The following is a 25,188-nucleotide window of genomic DNA, read 5'->3' on the forward strand; positions in this document are numbered from 1 at the left end:
TCCAGAGGCTGCACCATTTCTGTTAAGACTCCCGACTCTCCTAGATGGAGAACAGCCCCTGGAACAAAGGCGGCCAGAGCCTGGCTTGTTTGGCAGGGATCCCAATGGAAGCATCTACTTTAATGCCAGTGTTTGGAGTTGTCGAGGCAAGGCGGAGAAGGGTGTCATAATCTCCATTGTATTTGTAAGTGGATTCAGAGCACAAATCCCATTAGAACTGATCAAAATAATATGGCATTTCTAGTACCATATTAATTTATATAAGCTATGCAAAATGTCTTAAAACATGGCACCCAGGATAACAATTCTAGAGATATTTTAAAGCCCCAAATGCAAATTGTCTGAACTTAAGCAAAAGGGCTCTTGAAGGAGACCTAAGTGGAAATAGCCTTTGTTACCATTTACTCTTAGGTTTAAAGCCCAAAGAATATTTTTAAAGGTGGGAAGGAGATAATGTATTGTATGCTCGCATAGGTATTTTGGGAAATGCAATTTATTTTACATTCTGTCACACTATCTTAAGAAGTCTTCTCATTACAGGAAAATTGCTTAGCTTTAACAGTAAAAATGTGAACTTTGGAAAACATGACATGCAAAGAGAAATCAAGTTCAACTATATAAATAAAGGGTATTCAAATATGTTTATTTTACTATAGGGAATATAATAAATGAAGTAATGATTGAATATTTATTAGATTAAATGACAATTTAGAAAGGAATAGTTTGTAGTTTACCAAAAGCAAATAATGCACCAGTACATTTTTAGATTTATTTTTATTATCTTTAATGAACTATGTTTAACATTTTACAAATCTTCAAATTGTTACAGTTTCCAGCAGTAAATATAGTAGTAATGGCAATAAATATACACTGAAATGTGAGATTCCTCTGAGGAAAGAATACAAAAGATAGAAACACTTGGAAACAGAGGGCAAAATGTCAACTCTACATCTGAGATAAAAATTAACACAGTCAAATTCTTTACCAAGCCAGTACATGGGAAGTAACTCATTCCCTACAAAAGACTATGTAAGTTTGAGCTTCACCTTTCTGGGAGGTTTTGAGGGATATTCTTTGACCCACAGATACCTAAAGCTCTACACTATGTGCCGATACCAGAGGGCTCAGATACAGAGGAAGTGGCCTGAAAACGACTACCAAAGCAAGGAAGTGCTTTTCTTCCTCCACATGTGTCACCTTCACTGTGTGTTTTAAAAGGGGCGATCCCTATACTACTGCCCAAATGTCATAAAAACTGATTTTATAAAGTCTCAGGATCTTAATATGTATTCAAAAATACATATAGCTGTGCTTTAGTAAATGAATCCATCAGTTAATTGAGGGATAATTTTGCTTTTAAGATATATGCAAAATATATACAAAGGATCCACAAATGTTAACAATTTGTGACCAAAATTTTCTAGGTGTATATTTGCAAAAAACCTGGGTTGGTTTTCAATTTAAAAAATTAAGAAAGTTGTAAATATTGTAGTTTTATTATCACTTGGGTTAAGAAAAAGTAGATGGCTTCAGCTTTTTAACAGGAAATTTGTGAACTACTCACAAATGAGAAGTTACACATTTTTAATCATTAGAAAAGATATATTGCCTATACTTCCCAATTGAGAACAGAATGTGCAGTGCATAAAAAAATAAGGTTTTATTCTGAAACCAAAAAAATGTACTTCTATAAAAGCCCTTGGGGATACATCTCCTCATTTCCTTTACACAGGAATGAATAAGTGGCATTCATTCAGGGTATACCTGAATGGTATACCCTTACAGAAACCTGTGTGTTCCATTACTAAGCCAAGAGATAAAACATTTTTACGGAGGGGTGGGAGAAATATACATTTAAAATATTGAAGTAGCACAACATTTCACCATGTGTCAACATAAACTGGATTCAAAAAGGAATTAAATACACAAGAAAAGAGATAAATGCTACTTGCATGCAAAATTCATTATTCCAATGTGAAACACCAGGTCTATATATTTTTAACAGAAACTGCACATCTGCTTAATTTGGCTAACAAAAAAATGTACATTTAAGAAAGATGTTATCATATCCTTCTAATAAAGCAAGTCTGTATCAAAGGCACTTCAGCAGAGCACTAACTCCTTAACCTTTTCCAAGACATTTCATTTATGCTGCTTTTAATGCATCTTTCTGTACAAGACCAATTAAGAAGCTTCCTCTAATTTTGAGCCTTATCACTATGCCCCACAAAAATTAATGTAAACCAAGTTATTACTAAAACTTCTATATCTTCTATGGATTGGGGTAAAACAAAACAAACTTTTTTCACCTTGGTCTTTAAGTGCTTCGAGTTAATACAGAAAGGTAGCAGTATCATCTGACACATTAGATGCTTCAGAAGTGGTTACAGGAAAAACATTGGCTGAAGTCTATTACCTGGAGAAAAAGACCGTAGTCTTTCATTGTACATCACTTTATAACTTGACTAAAGCTAATGTGGCTAATTTTGGTTCTTTCAACTTACGTGCCTTGGGGTCTTTATGTTGCTCTCATGTTGATTAGTAGGGGATGAGAAATAAAGCAGTTTTATTCCATTCCCCCCCAAGGGGAAGGGGAATCTGCTTCAGACATGTGCCTTCATGGGTTTTAAGAAAAATGGGGTGAATTGATTTTAATTAACAAAGAGATTTATTTTTAGGACATATGAATAATAATTCAGAGTTGAAGACACTTATAATTAAAAGCAGCTGTTGAATGTGTTCACACTGAATTATTTGCTATGATGAAAATAGGGATATATTACTTCCAAAACTGGGGGGAGGGAGGAATGTTGCTAGGCTGTAAGTAATTTAAGAAAAAACTTTTACTTTTCCCATAAAATTGAAACTGTTTTTCTCAAACATCTTTTATGAGTGTTAACAGAAAAAAATCTATATAGGTACCTAATATCCTAAAGGTATATTTGAGTCTCAGGGAAATGGCATTTCTTCCTTAGCTCAATATTTAAGAAAAGACTGAAATGTGTATTTCCTTTAGCTCCAGATATTATTTTTTAATGTTCATAAGCAACTACCTGGTTTTAAATCAAGTTTAATAGCATTTCAATGTCAGAATTTTTTTAAAAATAGAAGACATGTCTTAAAAATAATTTTAGTTTACATGTATCAGTGAATGTTAAACTAAAGACCAGTGTTTCTATTGTTTTATTTTCCAGATTACATGGTGTAAAGTTTTTTGGTTTGGGTTTTTTTTTTTTAGATTTTATTTATTTATTCTTAGAGAGAGAGGAAGAGAGGGAGAAAGAGACAGAGAAACATCGATTACTTGCCTCTCACACACCCTCAATCAAGGACCTGGCCTGCAACCCAGGCATGTGCCTGATGGGGAATCAAACCAGTGACCTTTCTTTCAGTCCTGCAGGACAATGCCCAACACACTAAGCCACACCAGTCACGGCCCAGATCAGTGTAAAGTTTTCCTTGACAGCTAAGCTCACTTTACTTTTGAGGAAGGGAAAGAGAAAATTTTAAGTAAAAATTTAATATCAGAGTATTCATTTCTCAGATTTCCAAATCATAAATTATCACCTTACCATTTATTCTATGAAGTTATATCCAAAAACAACAAAATTTCTGGATTCTCCCTCTCTAACAACCAAGTAGCTTCTTGCCCATCTTATATGAATAGGGGATTTACTTTGGGGCTGGTACACTATGCATGCTGTTCATAGCAAGAAAAAAAAAGTTGTTTGGTTTTTAAACTCTAGAATTACATCAATCCAGAACATTTATCAAGTTATTTTCAAGAATAGGCAGTGGAGAACATATTAGTACTATCACAAGAATATGATGCCTGAAGAATACAGTTTCATTTCTAAATGTTTCACAGGGTGGTACTCATCAAAGCAGAGGCTACGGTTTTAAATGGAAGAAACTTTAGGAGAGTGTGCATTACACAATGTTATTCTTAAGAGTCAGGGCTGAGTCGGCTGACTGAGCAACATTTTCAGATGACTAGCATCTTGAAGCTATTTGACATTTTGAACTCCTGGATACTTCAAATTCAGCACCCAAAAACAAATGAAAAGAGTACGTCAGAAAAAGCATTCCTTAGTATCTTTCTCTCTCATTACTGAATTACCATTTTACTATTTACTCTGCTTGAGACATGTCCAGGGACCATTAGATCACTCAGTCTCACCTTCTGAAGAAGTTCATACTGCAATTTACAACAAGCAGCAAGAATGAACAGTGCAAGGGAGCAGAGACACAACCATCCTTGCTGTTAATTTATGGGAATCAGTGGGCGTTCCTCTCGCTTCTTCCAGATATTAGTTTTGCTATCTCTTTTGGCTAGTGGTGGTCGGCCCCTTTTTTTAGTGGGGGACGTATTGGCTTCAAAATCTTCACCAGTGCTTCTCCTTCCTGGGGACTCTTCCCTAGGGTGCTCCATGATAGCTCCACTCCCTCCATCCAGAATGTGCCTCAAAGCGGGGTCCTCGGGCGAGCAGACCGTGGTTCCGCTCTCACTACTGCTCAGGTCTAAATCTTCTAAGTAAAGAATCTTAGGCTGATGCATGCTTTTGATGAACGTTTTCTCCCTCTCGAGTTTTCTACTTGAGTGATGCTCATTCATGTCCACCCCGGAGTCCAGACTGGTGTCATTGCTCTGGGTTCTCTTGCCCTTTTTCAGGTCTATGAAGGAATGCCTCACTTGTGCGACTGGCTTTCCATCAAGAGACACGAACCAGGCTCTGGGGTGAGGGGAGGGCTTTCCTTTGGACAGCTCCAGGAGGGTCTGTTCTGAAATTCCTTGGAGCTCTGATGAAAAGGGAGTCATTACAACAGCTTCGTTTAGTGTTCCGGGAACAGAAACAGATTCTAATAAGCTGTTTGAATACCGGCTCCAGTCTGAAGTTTGGGATGGCAAGCTCTGTTGGCCTTCAAGGGGGACATTCTCTTCCCTGGCATCTGGAGGCTGTGTATGAGAATGTGCTGGCATTTTGGGCAAGGTCTGTGTAAAGTTCTCTCTATTAACCGGTTCCATCAACGGGCCATAGACTAACTGACCCTTTCTTGGCAAAGTGGCTGACTTGGCAGCATGTAACTGCTCTGGAGTGGAGAAAAGGTCAGATGTCTGAAGGATGGCAATAGGCTGGCTGTAGATATGCATCAGCTGTTCAGGAATGTGGGAACGCCCGTACACCTCTTCACTGCCTGTGAGATACCTCTCTTCTTCTTGAGCCTCACCTAGGGAAGATAGATTGTTGCTCATATGTTTAGGCTGCTTGGACCCTACGCTGGACTCCAAAGACTGTGTTGGGTTTCTTGAGTAATTATTTTGACTGGCCGACAGAAATGAAACATCTTCACTGTAGATTTTAAAATTATCCCGAGTTTTTACCATAGAAACTCTTTCTTCTGCTTCTGCCTTTGATGGTTCCCTTTTCTGCGGGCTGTAAGAGGAGTTTTTGGCATTGAATAACTGTGACTTGTCCTCAGCTTTCAGCGCAACTTTGACTGAGCTGATGTGATTGATGTGTGTTGTTGAAGTTGTCTGGTCTCTCTTGAGGACCTCAAGTTTAGTGATATTTCTTTCTCGTTTCTGTGGAGCACCACACTTATCCCTGGAGTAGAGGAAAAGGCAAACAATGTTTATGACGTAAACTCTGAAAGGTTCATTTAAATACTCAACCTACAATATGTACATTAAGCAATGCTGTTGGAATATAACCATTCTTATTTTAATCTACATATTTGAAAGAGTAACCCATTGATTTCTACCAAAAAAACTTTGTAATACACAGAGAATACTGGCATGATAGTTTTTTGGGTTTATATGCATTCATATTTCTCACCTGCAGTAACAAAGCAGCACAGCAAAAAATCCAATGACAATGACTATTGTTCCTCCTAATATGGCTGTGAGAAACACTGTGTGGTAGGCAGTGATGTCCTTTGGGTCTCCATTTATACCTGAACCTAAATAGTTCAATATAAACAAACAAACAAACAAAATGAAAATATGCTTTACATCAAATTTCCAACTGTGCCCCATCCCGGGTGAAGCAGATTGCATGTGTGTACACACTTGTACTGTTTGCTCCCCTCCAAAGGCAGGCTTCCTGTGGGTGGAGAACGCCTTCTCAACCCTTTGGGCTTAATCAGCTGACTTGCTCTGCCTGGTGATATTTGAACACCTTAAATGAGTTTGCATGATATGGCCCATCCCTCCTAGAGGATTGTAGAAGGTCCTCTTAATATTTGAACAGTGCATTCTGGAGAGTTGGCATTCCTTCAATCTAGGTTCCCAAATGAGAACAAATGTTGAACTGAACAAAGCCAAGGGCAACACTCTTGAAACACAACCAACAAATATGTGTCTGCCATTGTTAGCCATTGAGATTGCAAATTTCTTTATGATGGCAGCAATGGCTATTACAGACATTGGTGCCAAGATGCTGAAATGCTGCTATAACAAATCCTTAAAATACGTGACCCTGGCTTCAGGCCCCATGGTGAGCAGGGAGGAAATGGTTTCAGTAGGCAGTAAAAATGGTAACCCAAGTTCTGTAGCAGCAAAATATATGGTGGCATAAACTGGGAGAAAATATTTCCAATTAATTTGAGCTTTGTGCAAAGAGGTTTTGTGATAAAATATCAGTAGTGAGTCTGGACTGTTACTAGCCGTATTCAATTAAAAAGTTTTTAAAAAATAATTTCAAAATAGAATGTGCCAAAGTAAACAGGGATGAAAGGACTAGAGAGAATCCAAAAATTCTGAGATTTGAAGGATTAAGGGTTACAACTCCTTCAGCCCGGGCTATAGAATAAGAAGATGCTATGGTCCTAGTCAGCTAAGCCCAGCAGAGGCACAGCGGACCCACAAGACCCTTCTGAGAGAGCGAATAGAGACAGTGCTGCTGTGAGAAGCTTAGCTGCAGTAAAATCTGACAAATACACTAAATTGACAAGTGTAGGTTACTAAGATTCTGCATGAAAATCAATGAGACTGGGCAACTAATCTTGAGGTAATCTTTTCAGTATCACTAAGGCTTCATTTTGTTAGCTCTATACATAACCACCCCACTGATCAGTATTACATAGACTGTAATATGGTCTCAGGATGCAAAGGTGATGAGGATGGTGAAATAAGGGTTTTCTGGTCATCTCTGCCAAGAGGAAACCTCCAGAACGAGACTCTCGCCTCTACCAAGGACACTGGAAGGGAGAGAGGGTCATCATTAGACTTTGCAGCATCTAATTTAACAAAAGTAAAGTACCAGTAAAAGGGTTTGGAGAAGCAGCACTGTGGATATGTACACAGACTTGGGAGCCAGAGTGCCTGAAACGAAATCCTGGCCTCACCGTTTATGTCTGTGTGGTCTTCAGCAAGTTCCATTTCTTTGTATCTCAGTTCATATCTGTCCTACCTAACCCACATGGGTTGTTTAGGATTAAATAATACTTACAGAGCACTTAGATCAGTGCTTAGCGCATGAGTAAGAACACAATAAGTGTTGGCTATACTACACAGTTGTATAACTTCAAGGTTATGTATGAACAGGCACTTCAGATTGGTCACACTTTCATATATGGTTACGACTAATAAAGTATCATATCTAACAGGCAACCAACTACAACAATACATAATATGAAACTTCTTCAAACAAAAAGAAATAAGAATAACAATTTTATCTGTAGATTCTTAGTGAGGATCCAGAGCTGCAAAGGAGTAATGTTTGATTATAATTGGATAAAACTCAACTTCTGCTCCTAAGACTGTAAGAGTGTTCGTTTCCACAAGAAACCAATGCTAGCAATTTTCACTCCATGGGAGTCCAGTGAAACTCCTGTGTGGAAATAGGAAGCTGATACTATTGGGTTTGTCCCAAATCCTACATGTACAACAAGAGCAAAAAATTATGGATCTGCATGTGTGTGTATGTGTGCATGTATGCCTAGAAGGGATTAGAAAGGCAGAAAACTACAATATATTTTTGAAATTCAAATACATTTGAAAATGAATATTTAAGAACAATAAGTACTTATTTATTAAACTCTTTAATTACCTATACTTGCCAAGAACAATCTGTGAAAAACTAATTTCTTGCACTTAATATTTTTCAAGGAATTCTAGAATTCTATTTAAGATTTATTTTAAAAAATAGATATCTATATTAACCAAATTACTACTAGAGCAGCTCCAGCATAGTAACTAGCCCATCATGGGACCAGTTTTGATTTTACAGGAACACTCACATCCTAAAATGTTTTGGGATATTAGGGATCATTATATCCAACACCTACCATTTAGAAACAAGAAAACTAATATATTAGGATGGACGAGAGCCTATTTCAGACTCACCCAGTTAGTTTCTGGAAAAGCCAGAGCTACAATCAAATTATCCATATTTCTGGTATAGTGTTCCTTACATTGTGATATTCTTGCAGAGTAAAAGCATCACCAGAAAGTATTTATTCAAACTAAATGGGAATCCCACACTTCTATTTTACTACTCTGATTCACACAAATCTTTTGCAACATATAAGCTGAAACAAAACTTTAACCTATTTTAGGAAATTATTCAGCTTTTATCATTTGTAAAGTCATCTATATAAATTGGTTGTTTTGGGAATATGTTTAGTGGAAGGTACACTTTCAATAAAACTCAAGTGCTCCTTAGGCTATGTTTATTAGAAATGAAATAACTTGGATTTAGTTGAGTTGAAGTATCACATTATATATTAATTGTGCTTTTTCATCAATATTTCATTATAGTTGCAAATCTAGAATGAGATGAGGCCAGATAGCTAGCAAGACTGTGATATTTCACATCATAAAGAATAAAAGTAGCTACCCTCTGGTTTCTGAATAAATAATCTCATAAGTACTAAGTTCAAAACAAACAGAGAACATCCCTTCTGATCACATATAGTTAATGGCTTATATTTCTTGTATTGAAATACTAAATTTTGGCTTCATTTAAAAAAGTCCTGTTAGTCGCACAGTTTAAAATTCAAAGGTTGTCAACAAAAAATGAAAATTAAAAACAACTTTTTACAAAATTTTTCAGGAAAACAGAGTCTTCAATTAATAGACAGCCGTAGTAAGTTAGATGAGAGGATGCTGCAGAGAAATGTATGCAAACATCCTCCACATCCTGGATCGGCATGGGCACTTGGGACTATTCCTGACAAAACAGCCAGGTCGCAGCTGCCTCTCAGCTGGGAGCCAAAACACTCTACCAAAAGAATTAATTCTCTGACACATGATTGGAGATGACACAAGCATTCAACTTCCATACTCTACCAAAACTTCACTGAACCAGCACTGAAAGTTTTGCTTTGTTGGCTTTTGTAGATTACAAACCTACAAGTTAAAGGACAATGAGGTAAGGGACAAGAGTAATAAGAAGGCTGGAAAGTTGACTTAGCAAAGTTGGCAACAGGGAAGGCCAAGAAGCAACTCACTTTATCCCTGTGAGCACCCCAAAGGCCCATGATGCAACCAGACTAGAACACAGCAGATTAGAGGATTTTTTAATAGAAAACTTCATGGATAAAATATGCAATGTTTGAGTATTTTGAGAGAGTTACATAACTCAGATAAATGTAGAATTTCCTTAAGGACAAATGTGAAATCTAGAAAAATGAACAGATCATCCCTAGTGGACAATTCTTGGGCTGTGTCCACCTCTGTTCATGCCAGGCCAGTCTTCATTTGGGCTATCACTTTTCTGGTTTTGGGAACAGTCAGGGACCCTATTATTCAGCAGCCCTTCCTCCATCAGGGGGCGTGCTCACAAATCCAAGTGTAGGACAAGCAAATTCTGCATCCCAAGAATGGTCAGGAACACTGTGAGGAAGGGACTGCAAAGGGGTGGAGTCAGGTGTCAGGCAGCAGAAGGCTTGTTAAGGGCCCCCTGGGATTTCTGCCTGACATTTAGAATCTGCTACCACAGCCTTCCTAGCATCCTGTGAACTCCCCACATCCTAACATTATTTTAATTATCCAAAATCTGTTCCTGCTCCTTGTATCCAAAAGCTCTAACTGATCGGGGAAGAATTTTTTTTAAGTAAACTAAGAAAATACTTGATTTGAACCAACTTCATACTTTACCAGATACTGTATCTGTAAGAGACCTTAGAGTTCATGGGGCCTAATCCTGAAACTGAGATCAAGAGACTGGAAGCTTTTTCCAGTGTCATACAGCAGGTAAGTGGCAGTGCTTATCATCGAGATGTGTTGCCCTCAATTCCAGTATGACTACTTGGGTTGTTGTTGTTTTAACTTCTTGTTTCATTTTTACAAACCTCTAGTTCCTGGAAGAGGAGCTGCTATCCAGTAGCCCAAATGTGGTGCGTTGTATGTCCAGATTAAATGATTATTATATTCCTTGACCATTCCCCGGCCATGATTTATCCAAGTACCTAAAAAGAAAGATAAATATAACGGCTTGGTATTTTTATTTACATCTCTGTAGAACTGATAGGAGTTTGCTGATAGTCACATATAGACTATTTTGAGGACGTTTTCAAGGATTATGAAAACTGTAGCAATATAGTGGGACAATATATACATCATATATTACATGGTAATTTAGCACATGTGATAATAAGATATGAAATAAAATAATTTGAATGATTTTATGGCTATAGGAAATAAATTCATTATAAATAAATTAAGATTGTAGGCATATTTAAGGAAATCATGACTCTCCAAATAATGTTTAAATTGTGCCTATTGAGATATATCTTAAGGATGTGAGTAGTGAAATCCAACTTCATCAATTTGTCACCTGTTCTGGGCTTCTCATGAAACAGTGACAGTGTATATAATGTATATAAATGTTGCATATGTGATAAATTAATTAAAAAGTTTTGTCACTGGATGGTCCAGTAAAGACAAAGACCTTTGCCAGAAGGAACAATTCAGGCCTCAAAGCAGATATTCTTTGTTTTAAAATAACTCTCTCATTCAACATATTAGGTCCAAATAAAGTGTTTGTTCAAAAATCACACTGCTGGAAAGTGGGCTAAAAATCCAGGTCTTATAGTTCTCAATCCAATGATTTACAATAGTATACTACTGTGATATTGTGAGTTATAATAAGAAATACATATTTGTATATCTTAAGTCTACAGAGCTCTTAAAACCCTTGGAATTTCCAAAGTGATAAAACTCATAAAGGCGAAAAGAGTGTCTTGTTGTTTATAGCAAGCTGCTTTCAATAACACTTGAGTGTGTGATGAGGTAGTATTTGAAAAGTCTCTAAGACAGGGGGGCTGGGTGTCAAGAAAACAACCAAGTGATCTGAGGGGTTGGACTTTTCAGCCTACCCCACACACACCTCCAGAGATGGAACAGGGACTGGAGATGGAGTTGGATCACCAATGGTCTGTAATTTGACCAGTAATCCTACATACGAAGCCTCCATAAAAATTCCTGAGCGACAGGGTAAGGAGAGCAGGACTGGTGAACACATCCAGCTGCTGGAAGGGTGACGTACTCGGAGGAGGAGGCATGGAAGCTCTGCACCTCTTCTCCCATGCCTGGCCCTACGCATCTTTTCCATCTGGCTGTTCCTTAGTTATAACCTTTTACAATAAACTGTTAATCTAGTAAGTACACTGGTTTCCTGTAAGCTGTTCCAGCAAAGTATTGAACTGAAGGAGAGAGTCATGGGAATATCCAATTTATCGCCAGTCAGTCAGAAGCACAGGTCACATACTGGGCTTGTGATTGGCATCTGAGGAGGAGGGGCGGTCCTGCGGGACTAAGCCCTTAACCTGTGGGATCTGATGCAAACTCCAGATGGATAGTGAACTGAGTTGTAAGATACCCAGCTGGTTTCTGAGAACTGCCCAGTGTGGGAGAAAGACACCAGAAGTGAGTACTGAGCATAGAACGGACTGTTGAAAGTGAACAGAAAGGTTTTCCCTGTGGATGAAAAAGGGACACTGTAACACATCATAGATTCCTAACTGGGCAGGTGAGGTGGGTAGTCACATCCCCAGGCCTATAACTTCTTCACGGAAAGGTTTTTCAGAAAACCCTGCCCATTGTTTCTGTTCCTCTAGTTTAACACACCTTTAAAACGGAAAGAAAAAAAAAAAGTAATACGCCTCCAAAGCATAACCATCCTCAGGAAAGAGCATAATCAGTAATCCAATCCCTGCCTTGCTTTCTCCCACCCTCTCCAATCCCTGCCTTGCTTTCTCCCACCCTCTCATTAGTCCAAATGCATAAAAGAAACTGCAAACTGTTCTTCTCTGCAGCATCTAAGATCTCGCTTCCAGGCAACTATAGTCCATTTTGACTCAGATGAATTCACAAAATTTTCTATGGGTTTGGACATTTCCCATGTTGTCATTTGCTTGGCACAGTACAGCCCAATTCCCAAGAAGCCCACCAGCCAGGACCACCCTGCAGACCTGGGCCCGGTGCTAGGTATGAGCAGGAGCCCACTATGCCCCACCAACTTCCTACTTCAAGTCCAGTGAACTTGGGGGAGACTCTCTAAACATCATCAGTCTCCTTGCTCTGAGTAGCAGGTCCATGGCTTTTATCTGAGCTGTTCTTAGAAAATCCTCAGGGTGGAGAAGGTTTGAAATAACCCAAGGAAAGTAGAAGAAAAATGTGTTGTCTGAACAAAATCAAGGCTGGTTAAATGAGAGAATAAACTATTTCTGAAAGGGAAAGGACACTGGCTCCTCCAATACAAATAGCCAATGGAGTGATGACAGTTGTTGCAGACCCCCAGATCCAGAGTGGTGGAGATGGGCGTGGTGAGGCATCCAGTGTGGTAACACAGCTGATCCCAGAGAAGCCTGCCAGAGCCCTGGGGAGAAGGGCAGGGTTCCCTGGAATGGGTTCACCCTGAGAGAGGGGCCCACCCAAGCCTTGGAAAGCAGGGCAGTTCTGGTGGTGTCATGTGAGCTTTCGCTGGCCCCTGCTTGGGTATTCTTAGATGACTAAGAATCTCTGTGAGGCTACCTGAGGAAAAATTTCCTCTAGGGAGTGAAGCAGCCCTGCAGGGATCTTCACCACATTTGGCCCATCTAGAGAAGTGCATATGTGCACATAAAGGCTGGCTTTCTCTAGAAGTTTGTACAGACTCTGCAGATCTTAAAATGAACATGGGAAATTGTGCCTCCAAGGCTGACAAGCCCCACAATGGCCAGGCTCCCATTAACATTGATGCAGGCAGGTGGCTGAGATGAGGATCCTTAGATACTTCTGAGCTAATCTTCTGTGAGGACAGTTGGAAAAATCAGGCTACAAAATTAGGCAGGGTGTATGGAAAACATTCCATGGGTGTCTCAACACTACCAAAAAAAGATTTAGACAAGTGGATCAACCTCTGGTGCTATGAGACATCAACCCAATTCTTTGAGGTATTACCACTGGCTGTCCTTATTTGAAGAGTGGGGAGGTCATTTGGAACTTGACTTCTCAAGGGCAGATATAAATTGCAAGTGCCTCCCAAACAAAATTTGGATCCAACCGTTCCTTTATAAAACTCTAGTGAGTTTTCTCATGTCTGGCAGGTCTCTGTCTGTGTTTGTGTGTCTATACACTCATAGGTATGTTATAAATGTGAAGTAGCTTTCTACCTTGGGGTAATGTCACTAAAGTTAATTCAAAGGCAAGAACTTGTAAGGATTGGGTATTCCAGATTTCTCAGAAATATGGAAACTAACTCAAAATGATTTTTCAAGTTCATGTGATCTAAGATTAATCCTTAGTACATAAAAGCTAGTTTGAGTTTGTTGATTTATGTAAAACTGACCTTTCTTTATTTTGCCTGGGTTTTACAAAAGTAAGTCCATGTTAACAATTGAATTTGCTGTCTGTGAAGTGTTTCTGGAGGTTATAAAATGTCTCCATAAATCTGCCAAGCTAAAGAATGCTAACTGCTTACTTCTTAGTTTTCATTAAATATTGGGGTTTTAAGGATTAAAATCTCAAAATATGTAGGAAAAACTGTATTGTTCCAGTAGGGCCCATGGAACATCTCCAAAGACTTGTCTTTTATGTTAAATTTTATGGGAAGCACTGTAAAATAAGTGATGAAAAAACTCCTAGGCTGCATTGTATGAGTAAGCAGTGCTGGTGAATTACGTGAACAGTCAGGGCTATGGGAAACCAAGACAGCCCATAGAACCATCTTGGTTCTTTCCCAGGATTGGATTACAGGATAGTTAAGATTATATGCTTTTTTCTTTTTAAAAAATATTCTTACCCTAGGAGATGTTTTTCTTCATTTTAGAGAGAGAAACATCAATGTGAAAAAGAAACATTAACAGGTTGCTTTCTGTTTGTGCCCCAGCTGGAGGTTGCGCCCTGACAGGGAATCAAACCTGCATGCAACCTTTCGGTGTATGGGGCGATGTTCCACCGAACTGAACCATCCTGCCAGAACTCTGTGCTTTCTTAAGGGTTGTCACATATTAGAAGGAGGGGTCTGAAAGAGGGCATTTCAAACATATGTTAACCTGGATGCACATAAACCATGGACAGGGCTTGCTTAATGCAAAAATAAGCCTTTTACTAATGAAGTTATATGCCTTGGGGCATGACTGCCCACCACGACCTGCCCAGTTAGGAGTTTATGATGACATTACCCTCTAAGGTTACTTTCCACAGAATCTCTTTACCTCCCACACTATCTGCTTTTCTTGTTACTGTGAAATCTCATTTCAAATCTCCTTTGAGGATCAACAGCTCCCTATTCTTTCTCCACACAATTAGTTTTGGGCTCCATTCCCTCCTCATGCTTGTCACCTAAGCCTAAGAAAATCCGTGCATCTCACTGGCTGACCACAAGGGCCACTTGATTCCCTGATGAGATATGAGAGAAAATAAAAAGAGAACCAACTGTACGGGAAAACATATTTGCCAATGATACCTCAGACAAGGGTTTAATCTCCAAAATATATAAAGAACTTACATGACTCCACTCTAAAAAGACAAATAACCCAATTAAAAAATGGGCAAAGGACTTCAACAGACACTTCTCCAAAGAGGACATACAGAAAATCCAAAGACACATGAAACGATGTTCAGTATCGCCAGGTATCAGAGAGATGCAGATTAAAACCACAATGAGATACCACTCACACCAGTCAGAATGGCCATCATAAACAAAGCACCAAACAACAAGTGTTGGAGAGATTGTGGAGAAAAAGGGACCCTAGTGCACTGTTGGTGGGACTGCAGACTGGTGCAACCACCATGGAAAGCAGTATGGAACTTCCTCAGAAAACTAAAAATGGATCTGCCTTTTGACCCGGCAATTCCACTGCTGGGGCTATATCCTAAGAACACTAAAACACCAATACAAAAGAACCTTTGCACCCTGATGTTCATAGCAGCACAATTTACAATAGCTAGGTGCTGGAGGCAACCAAGATGCCCATCAGTAAATGAATGGATCAAAAAACTATGGTACATTTACACAGTGGAATTCTATGCAGCAGAAAGAAAGAAGGAGCTCCTACCCTTTGCAACAGCTTGGATGGAGCTGGAAAGCATCATGCTAAGTGAAATAAGCCAGACAGTGAAAGACAAATACCATATGATCTCACCTTTAACAGGAACCTAAACAACAAAACAAAGAAACAAGCAAAATATAACCAAAGACACTGTAATAGGGGACAGACTGACAGTGACCTGAGGGGAGAGAAGAGGGAATTTCAGGGGGGAATGAGTAGGGTTTACAGGAACAAATTTGGAGGACACATGGACAAAAACTAGGGGTGGGGGGTAATGGGAGGGAAGTGGGAAGGGTTGGGTGGGTGGGCTGGAATGGGAGTAAAAGGGAGAAAACTATACTTGAACAATGATTAAAATAAAATGAAAAAAAAGAAGAAAAGAAATCAAGTCCTGGGAAACTTTGTAGGCGGATCTCTTCCTTTTACTGAGGGGTTGGCAGTGTTAACTTAAAGACTCCCACCTTATTTACATTAAAATACAAAAACAAAACCAAAGGAATCAGAGGAGGAAGAAGTAATTCCAGCAGCCATTTTGGAGACTAAATTCAGGAACCAAAATTGGTACCTAAAATTTTTTTTGAAAGACAACCACTCTTCATATCTCTTAATAACAATTATTTTCTCAACTGTTTTAACCATGCTTTTAGATGTGAGTTCATATTGCCTATCAAAACAAACATACATAAGGGTAGAAATCATTTTAAAAATTTGTTTCTCCTCAAAATATTAGGGGATTTAAAAAAAAAACAGGATAGTCAGTAAATAATGCTGTTTGTTAATACAATACACTGACACAATTTTCCGCAGAGTCGTATTACGGTAATCAAAGTGGGGCAAATTTTAGTGGTTGACAAAGGACTTAAAATTGTAACATTACTGATCTAATGCTCTACTAAAGATAAAACATTCAAATATAAGTGATATATTTCAATGTTTTCAATGATAAGGCATATTGAATTATTTTATTTTACATTAAAATATAGAAATTTCATTTGTCAATTATACCGTAATAAAGCTGAACAAATAAAAAGACAGAAACACTTTCTAAGAGCAAACACTCAAAAGAAAAATATGCAGAATATTTGTATGTAGCTCACATACCTGTGTTCATATCAAATGTCCAGGCAGGTATGTGATCCCCTGCACTCATATCATTTGTATGTAGAAGGGGGAGAGAAACTTGAATAGACCCATCCACCTTCAATTCTTTTCCTCCAGAATATATCTTCACACATATTGCAGCAAGAGGAGTCAATTCAATACTTTCAAAACCTTAAAAAAGTTTATTAAAATCTTATGTAAAACACAGGTTGTAGGTACATATTAATAACAAATTAATATTGGTCTATAATATCTAGTTCCTCTAGTTCACCCAGGGCTATCTATTTTAATATCAAATTGATGCTGAATCCTCATTAAGGATTTTTAAAATATAAAATGTATCATATACTAATATTGGATACATTTATGTAATATTGACACATCTGTCCCTAAACATATAAGCCCAGAGATCTAAGTCTCTCAGAGTCATCTGAGTTAAGGTCAATGGAGTCTAATTCATTGTTTTTAAAAACCTACAAAACCAGCAACCTAAAAACCCCCACATCTTACTAGTACAGCTGAATAAAGAGTCTACCATACCACATCATCAATACAAATATCAGTCTGAACATCTACCTCTCCTGTTCCTAAAGCCATCTGTTTCAAGAACCGGAACCAACAGACACCTATTCTCAAAATCACCTTCTGTAGAAAGCATTCTGATTCAAACGTAATTTTTAACACATATGTTTGACAGACAAAATCACTATGCAATATTGTTAGCTGACAAAGTTAATAGGCCTTGATATAGATCTGATTAATAATACTATTTCAAAAAATTAATAGAAACTTAGACTCAAAATTAATATTGCAATATTATTTAGACTTCAAAGAGGACAGGCTGACAGTGACCAGAGAGGAGAAGGGAGGGAATTTCAGGGGAGAATGGGAAGGGTTTACAGGAACAAGTATAAAGGACACATGGACAAAAACTGGGGGGGGGGGGCGTAGAAATGGGAGGGAGATGGGGAGAGATGAGTGGGTGGGCTGGGATGGGAGTAAAGGACAGAAAATTGTACTTGAACAATGATTAAAATAAAATTTAAAAAAGAGAAACATCGTACCTAATTTAAAAAAAAAAGAAAACGAGGGGAAAGGAGATTAATAGGAGAATTCATTATGCTGTTTTGCCTAAAGTTTTAAAAATTTGACTATACTACTTATAGGGTACCTTCTTCAATATCAGGAGCTACCTCTATATTTTTCTATTACTTAGAGCAGAAAAGCAAACAAAAATGCCTTTCTTTTACTTTTGAAATATTAGCAATGCCAAAGTTATAATATACCCAGAATATTTGCAATGAATTAAATAATGTGGTTATAAATATTAAAATTATAAATTTTCTATAAATAATTTCAGATTTTCCAAGTAATTTACTAACACTGAAATACTTGAATAAAGTATACTTATTATATATTATTTGGTCCTTATGGCTAAACTTTTGACTCTATGGCCTAAAAGCTCAAGTCCTCACTCATGCATTTAACAAACATTTACCTCACCTACTGAGACCAGCACTCGTCTAGGCCCCACAGATACAGTGAGCACATGATCTCCCAGGTTGCCTGCAATATTTTTTCCACAGTTTTCATTACTATTGAAAATCCTTTTTTTCCCCTTTCTTTACTCATTGTCAGTTTTAGGCTTCATGCTTGATAGAAGATACTATCAGTGCTTTAAGGGAAATCTGAAGAGACAGTGTAATTGGATGGTCAGGAAGGCCACTTCTGAAGAGAGGATGTTTGAGCTCTGGCCAAATGAGAAGGTGCCATCCATGCAAACACCTCAGGGCATAGCTTTCTAGGCAGAAGCAAAGCCCCCAGATCAAAAAAGGGAGAAAGCCAAGGGCTGGAGGGCAGAGAGAGGTGGGCCATGGAAAGGAATTCTCATTATTCCACATCATCTGGTGTTCATCAGATATCAGACAAGGTGATTACCGGCTTATGGAAAATTTTCAGTTTAAATATAAGAAAATTAGTTCTTACAAACTGCATGAAACATAAATTATAAGATAAGCAAAGTAATGCCATACAAATTTTGTAGACTAGTATACTGCTTAGTAATCCAATGTGAGCACAAAGTCTTAGGTAATTTGTAAGTAACTATAATCTCTTACATCAAGCTATCATTTTTGTAAAGGCTGGCTGGCTTTCTGCAACGACTGCTGTTAATCCCACCCCCCAGCTCTATGCAGTCAGTGACCCAGACACCAAAGGCAGCTACAGCTGCTGAGAGAGATAGCCCACTAGTTGGGATAAGGACAACTCAAAGAAAAAAGGAAGAATGGTATACGGCAAGGGAAGAGGCCAAAAGACAATAAAAGAAGGAAGCTTTTATTTAAAAAAAAAAAAAACTTTCAAAAGCACAGAACTCTAGAACTGTGCAATCCACTACAGTAGCCACCCATGGCAGGTCACAATTTAAAGGTAAGTGACATGAGTAGTGCAGTTTTTAGTACTGGTTATATATCAGGAGCTCAATAGCCATAAGTGCCTACTGGCTACCATACTGGACAGAACAGAAGAACAATCCTGTTTGACAGCACTGCTCTAGAATTTTGAAAATGTCAGCATTCTCAAGGATAATTGAAACGATGAATGAATAATCTCAAAAGCAGGTGGTAGAATGTTGGATGGCAGAGCACATGAAGATTCATGTGAAGAGCACATGAATCTAATGAGTCTTATCCATAAAACCCTTCCAGTGCAACATGAGCTTCATTTATACCATTCTTGCCAATGCATTTGAGCATCCTATAATTTACATCTGGAAAATCTCAGCAGGTGTCTCTGATTGGCTTCTTCAAGAAACAGACCCTGAGCTGTGCCCCACTGAGGGAGTACAGGAGTAACACAGGAAAGAAGGAAAGAAAGGCCGGGAGCCAGCATAGGATGTGTTAGTGAGCAGGTTATCTCCATGGCAACTCCAGCTCAATCTCACTGGACAGAATCTGGCTCAGTACCAAATCAAGGCAAAATAATTGGTAGGTACAAAATAGACAGGGGGATGTTAGGAACAGTAGAGAAGTAGAGAAGCCAAAGAATGTATATGCATGACCCATGGATATGAAGTAAAGGGGTGCATTACTGGAGGGAAGAGGGGTACTGGGCAGAGGGGAGCAAAGGGGAAAAAATTGGGACAACTGCAATAGCATAATCAATAAAATATACTTAAAACAAAGAATCAAGGCAAAGAAATTGGAGTATTTATGTACTCTCATCTGTCATTTGTTGAGACCTGCCACACATGAGGGCCCAGCCTGCTCCCTGGACCAGGGAAAGCCCTCAGGCAGTCACAGGTGTGTGCCCTAGGAGGCACAAGCTGGTTACAGAGGAGTCAGGATCAGCTGGCAAGGGCACTAATAGCATCCGATACAGCAGGTTCAGAAGCCAACAAACCTCCAAACATAACCTTCAACATAACCAACACATCCATATGCCCTTATTATACTCTCATTGAAATGAACCAAAATTTTGACATACCTGAAATCATCAAAATTACAGATTGTCCGAGGTGATTCTAAACAGTGGAGTTTTGGTTATGTTGAAACAAGTGGTAAACATGGTGGAACCAGTGTAGATGTATTCATAGTATAGATGTTATTCATAGATGTATTGTTAAACGAAATGTAAAATTCCATCATTCCCTTAACTGGTAGATCATGAAAGCCTTATGTAAATATATTAGTGCTGGTACATATGGAATAGATATATATAGGGAACAGTAAATATATATGAAAAATATACAATTGTTTACTTCAATCTATAAACTTTTATAGTTAGTAATTATTGACACTTCTGATCAATTTGATAAGAATGAACAGAATGTCAAATTATAAGATGTGTATGAATTTCTTTAAATCAAATTCCTGTTTTTAAATGTATTTTTAATTGGCAAAGTTACACAATAATCTACTATTGTGTATTTACTCCTTTTAATAAACTCCTTTATTAAACTCCTTTAAATAAAAGTATCCAGTGAATTAAATTTTCATTAATTTAAAATAATGTATGTGCTGAAGACTATTGTATAATCTTTCATTCCTTATAAATATTTTAACAACTAGATTTATGTTGCAAAAGTGACATGGATCCTCCAAAGCTTAAATGACTATCCAGTCTAAATAATTTTAACAGTATTTGATGAGAGATCGATGTACTAGTTCTTATACACACTTATATAAAAATGAAACAATACCTGATTTATTAAGAGTAATTCCAGATGTATACAGAAAATTGTCCACTTTCAAAAACTGTTGTAGAACTGTAAGATAGCCTGTAACATTGCTAATGTGATGGTTGTCTGGCAGTTGAATTAAGGCTTTTGAAAACTGAACACTTGGTTGAGATTTGGCATCTGAAAGAAAAAAAACCCTCATTACAAATAGATAAAACAAATTCACATTAAGCGCAGTATCACTGGCCAGGACATTTTATTCTGAAGGGAGCAGTTATAATTATTTCCAAACATTACAACATCTCATATAACTACTATTTTAATTTGGAACTGAAAAAAATTAGAATTTACCATTTTTAGATAACACAAGGAACCTTTATCCTTGATTCTGCTGCCCAGAAGTTCTTCACCCTTTCTGGGGTTTCATGCTAGGGAACCACATACGTGGGAGTTCCTTTCTATAATGGGAGTAGAGTGAATGGTGCATACCAGAATGGGATGAAACCAATCAAAAGCATCTCATATTCCCTTGGATACTTGGATTTGTTCAGGGATGGGTGCTGTGACAACCTCAATTAATGAGATGCAATGCGAGTTTTGCTTGTATTTCTAGAGGGAAAAAGGCTTACTTTTTCCTCTCTGGACTTTATATGATCAGGTATACATCCACAAGTTGCAAAAGCCATCTTCTGACCAAAAATGAGAGAGCTGGTTTGAAGACTGAGACAATATTTAAAAAATGAAGAGTTGAGAAATGAAGAAAGTAGTTCTCAATATTTTCAACGGAAGCCCAGATCAAGCCATGTCTAAAGCTGGTTTACCCCACTATGCCTATCAATTATTTGAACGATTAATAAGTGCCACCTTTGGGCTGAAGCTGATTTAGGATCAGGTTTTCAGCAACTTGAACAGAAAGTGGCTTTGCTGAGATTCAGTCATTTTACTTAAGTGGGTAGATTCTACTATCAGATAACTAAACATGCATTAAAAGTCCTCCAAATGCACCCTGCCTGGCGTAGCTCAGTGGATTGAGCTCCGGCTGCGAACCAAAGTATCGCAGGTTCGATTCCAAGCCAGGGCACATGCCTGGGTGCAGGCCACGGCCCCCAGCAACCACACATTGATGTTTCTCTCTCCCTTTTTTCTCCCTCCCTTCCCTCTCTAAAAATAAATAAATATTTTAAAAAAGAAGTCTTCCAAATGCCAGGCACTTTATAAATGTTTATCTCACATTAATAACTTTGAATTGACTATCCTCCAATGTAATTTATGGAGTCAAAATTCTGGCAATATTGATATTTCTGCAATCAACATATTTAACAATTAAAAGGTCAACTCAAATCATTAAAACTCTAAAGTATCGCACATGAGCTTTTTGCTTGGACTTTTAAGGATCACTGATAAAAAGAGAAGGAATCAGTTAAAATTAGTAGGATAAAAAAGTATTAGTTTTTTAAAGTGTCACATGACAATAGTAATAAATGAAATAATGTAAGATAATTCTCAAATCAATGTATAGTTTACTTCTATATGAAACTAGAAAAATATTAACACTTGGTAAATAAATAGCTAAGGGATATAATGACAAACAGGCATTTATGAGATATTATTGTTGTTTGGTTAAGCTGTTTGAGGGCATAATCTGATGCCTTCTGATCACTAGGTATGATTCTACAGCTTACTTGTACATTGTGTAACTTAAATTACGTCGAACATCCAAACTTAATGTAACTGAAAACATGTTCACTAACAGAAATGTCTAGTTGAATTTCTCTAAGGTTTTTGTACTTTCCTGAAGTTCCCAACTTCTCCTCATTTCATTGCAAATATATTGACACACTTTCATACACAAACTGAACACCTTCCTGATAAAATCTTGGAAGGAAAAAAACAAATGTTTCTGGAAGTGAGGATGTGTAACTTACAAGGAATGAGTTAACATCATCAGAAACATCCATCCTTTTCCCACTTGGCCCTACCAATATGTCAATTCTCAGGGGAAATAAAGCAGTAAGAGGAGCTAACCTGAGAATTCAAGTGGGCTCAGTGTTTCTCACAGAGACATGCCAAGGCTATGGGCGATATAATCCAGATGTATGAGAGCTCCCTACTGCTTGGTACAGCAGTAAAGGAGTGGCACACAGACATGCTCACAACTGATCACTGCATGTATTCCAGCAGAAATTGCAATTGGAATGAGGCTGAAGAGGCCAGTAAGGGGGAAGAATGTGTCAAAACAATACCAAAACAAAAACTGAAAAGGGATTGTGGAGAACCTGATTCCACAAAGGCCCCCAGAGCATAAAATGTTTGGATTGACCAAAAAGTCCATATGTTTTTTCCATAAAATAAAAAACATTTTTCATTTTCACCAATAACTTTATTGATTTGGATATTTTGACTATGTCAGCTGTCTCCTGCATGGTATAACATTGTTTATTCTCAATTAATGTCTCCATTCGATCACTATCAACTCCAACTGGTCTACCCCATCAAGGAGCATTGTCCAGAGAGAATCTCCAGCCCAAAACTTCACAAACCACTTTTTACACATTCAATTAGTCATAACTCCTCCATACACTGAACAAATCATTTTTTGCATTCAGTTGCTTTTCTACCTTTCTTGAAATAATAAAGCATAAGATGGCAAAATTGTTGCTTCTTTTTTTCACCTTCAATATTAAATGGCTGCACAAAAATTCAATTTTGATTTTTTAAAAACACATTAATAATGACAGCTGTCACAATACAATCTAAAAAAAACTGTTTTTGAATGGAGTTAAAGACAACTAAGCACTACTAGAGCCATCTTATGGTATAAACTGAGTGAACTTTTTGGCCAACCCAATAGCTTCTCTCTGCATGTATGTAGTTCTTATGTTTCATCCTTCTAAACACAACTCCACATCCACCCACTCTGTCATGCACCAGCAAACCTGAGATCAAAATTTTGCCAAATGCCTTATTCTTAGCATTTCAAGAATAAGAGATTCTACTACAAGTCCTAGTTTAATTTTTTTCCCAAATAATAGTACTAGGGGGTATTTTTAATGCTTTAGGAATAAATAAGGTCGCTTCTGAAAATGAAGAGAACTTCCAAAACAATATTTTTACCATGACTCTCTTGTAAATTCTATTTTGAGGATTTACTGCCTTTACCAATTGTTCCTATTAGGCTTTAATCCTAAACATTAATTCCCCAGTATAAAATAAATTGTCGTTTCTAGAGGTTTTACATAACATGCAGTAAGAGTTAAAAAAGGCTGTGTTTTCCCTTAAGGACTAGTTAGGGGAGGTGAGGAGGTAAGGATGAAACTATCATCTTCATGGTTGTCAAAGCAAAACTGGAGGACACAGCTTAAACCAGACCCCAAATAAGACCTCCTGTATCCTTCCCCTTGGGATATGCAAGTGGGCAAATCATGTATGCAGGGCAGATACTTAACTGCCTGGCCTCGGTCCTTCCACACAAGCAGGAAGGTTAATGCCAGAGACAGGAATGAAGGTGATCTGCAAATTAGAAAGCCCCAAAGGCTGAGCTCCTTTACCAATTCAACCAACCACCAAAGCCCAGTGAGAGATATGATTTGGAAAGAAGTTCACAAGCCCTTTCCAATATTTCTACAAGTCTAATGAATATCCTCATCTGGGGGCTAAAATAGTAAAGGAGAGAATGATCCCCACTACACACAAAAATCATACTACAGTTGAATAGTGAAACAAGATTTAGTTCAGATCAACTTATAATCAGTACTGACTATCCTTGATCAGCTTCGATTTTTCCTACATTATAATCAAGATTGACTCATTGGTGAAGAAGTACCATTTATGTAATAACCACTTTAAGCACTTACTTACTAGCTGAGTAAAAAGTGTTAATACTTACCAGCTAATTTTCCAGTAATTAAAACAGTGTCTTCAAATAGCCATATATTCGCTTGGCTTTGCGGGAACAGTGAAAGTGTAATTGATGAATATACTGTGAAATATAGCACAATTAAAAGAGTTTATTAAACATGGGAGGTGGGACAGACAAATACAGTTCTGTTCCAACAGGCCCTTAAAAAGTGGGGAAAAAACAAACTGTGCAACAGAAAAAAAAAGGAAGGATGAATGGAAAATATGACAGGAAAAAAAGGATCACAAACAAATGCTAAGAAAAGATTGGACACCTCTATTTTATTTTACTCATCTTTTCTATTTCATACAGTAGTTTGCCAAGATGACTAATAACACTCTCTGACTATCCCCAGACTTATGGTTAAGTTAAATACTTGAACAACTTTCTGCTATTTTCCCTATATCATTGTTACTTACTTTCCTCTTATAATTTCTAAAAACATTTTTCTGGCTCCATGATTCAAGGTTCTCTAAAATAGAGACTTACATCCACGCTTCTTTTTTAAGGTCCCATGTAAATGTTCACGCTC

At 37.8% G+C, this 25,188-nt stretch overlaps 1 protein-coding gene across 1 annotated transcript; it reads right to left on the minus strand.

The window, feature by feature from the left end:
* Positions 1–755: 755 nt before the first annotated feature.
* On the minus strand, positions 756–24,765 carry LOC114494688 (protein FAM171B; the record flags this gene model as incomplete). The annotated part of the gene is made up of 6 exons (XM_028509981.2): positions 756–5,606; positions 5,838–5,961; positions 10,297–10,413; positions 16,582–16,752; positions 20,780–20,938; positions 24,645–24,765. Coding segments are annotated over 6 exons (2,034 nt in total), but the record flags the coding sequence as incomplete, so codon positions are not given.
* Positions 24,766–25,188: the final 423 nt, after the last annotated feature.

The sequence above is a fragment of the Phyllostomus discolor genome, chromosome 4, assembly GCF_004126475.2.
Source record: "Phyllostomus discolor isolate MPI-MPIP mPhyDis1 chromosome 4, mPhyDis1.pri.v3, whole genome shotgun sequence".
NCBI lineage: Eukaryota > Metazoa > Chordata > Mammalia > Chiroptera > Phyllostomidae > Phyllostomus > Phyllostomus discolor.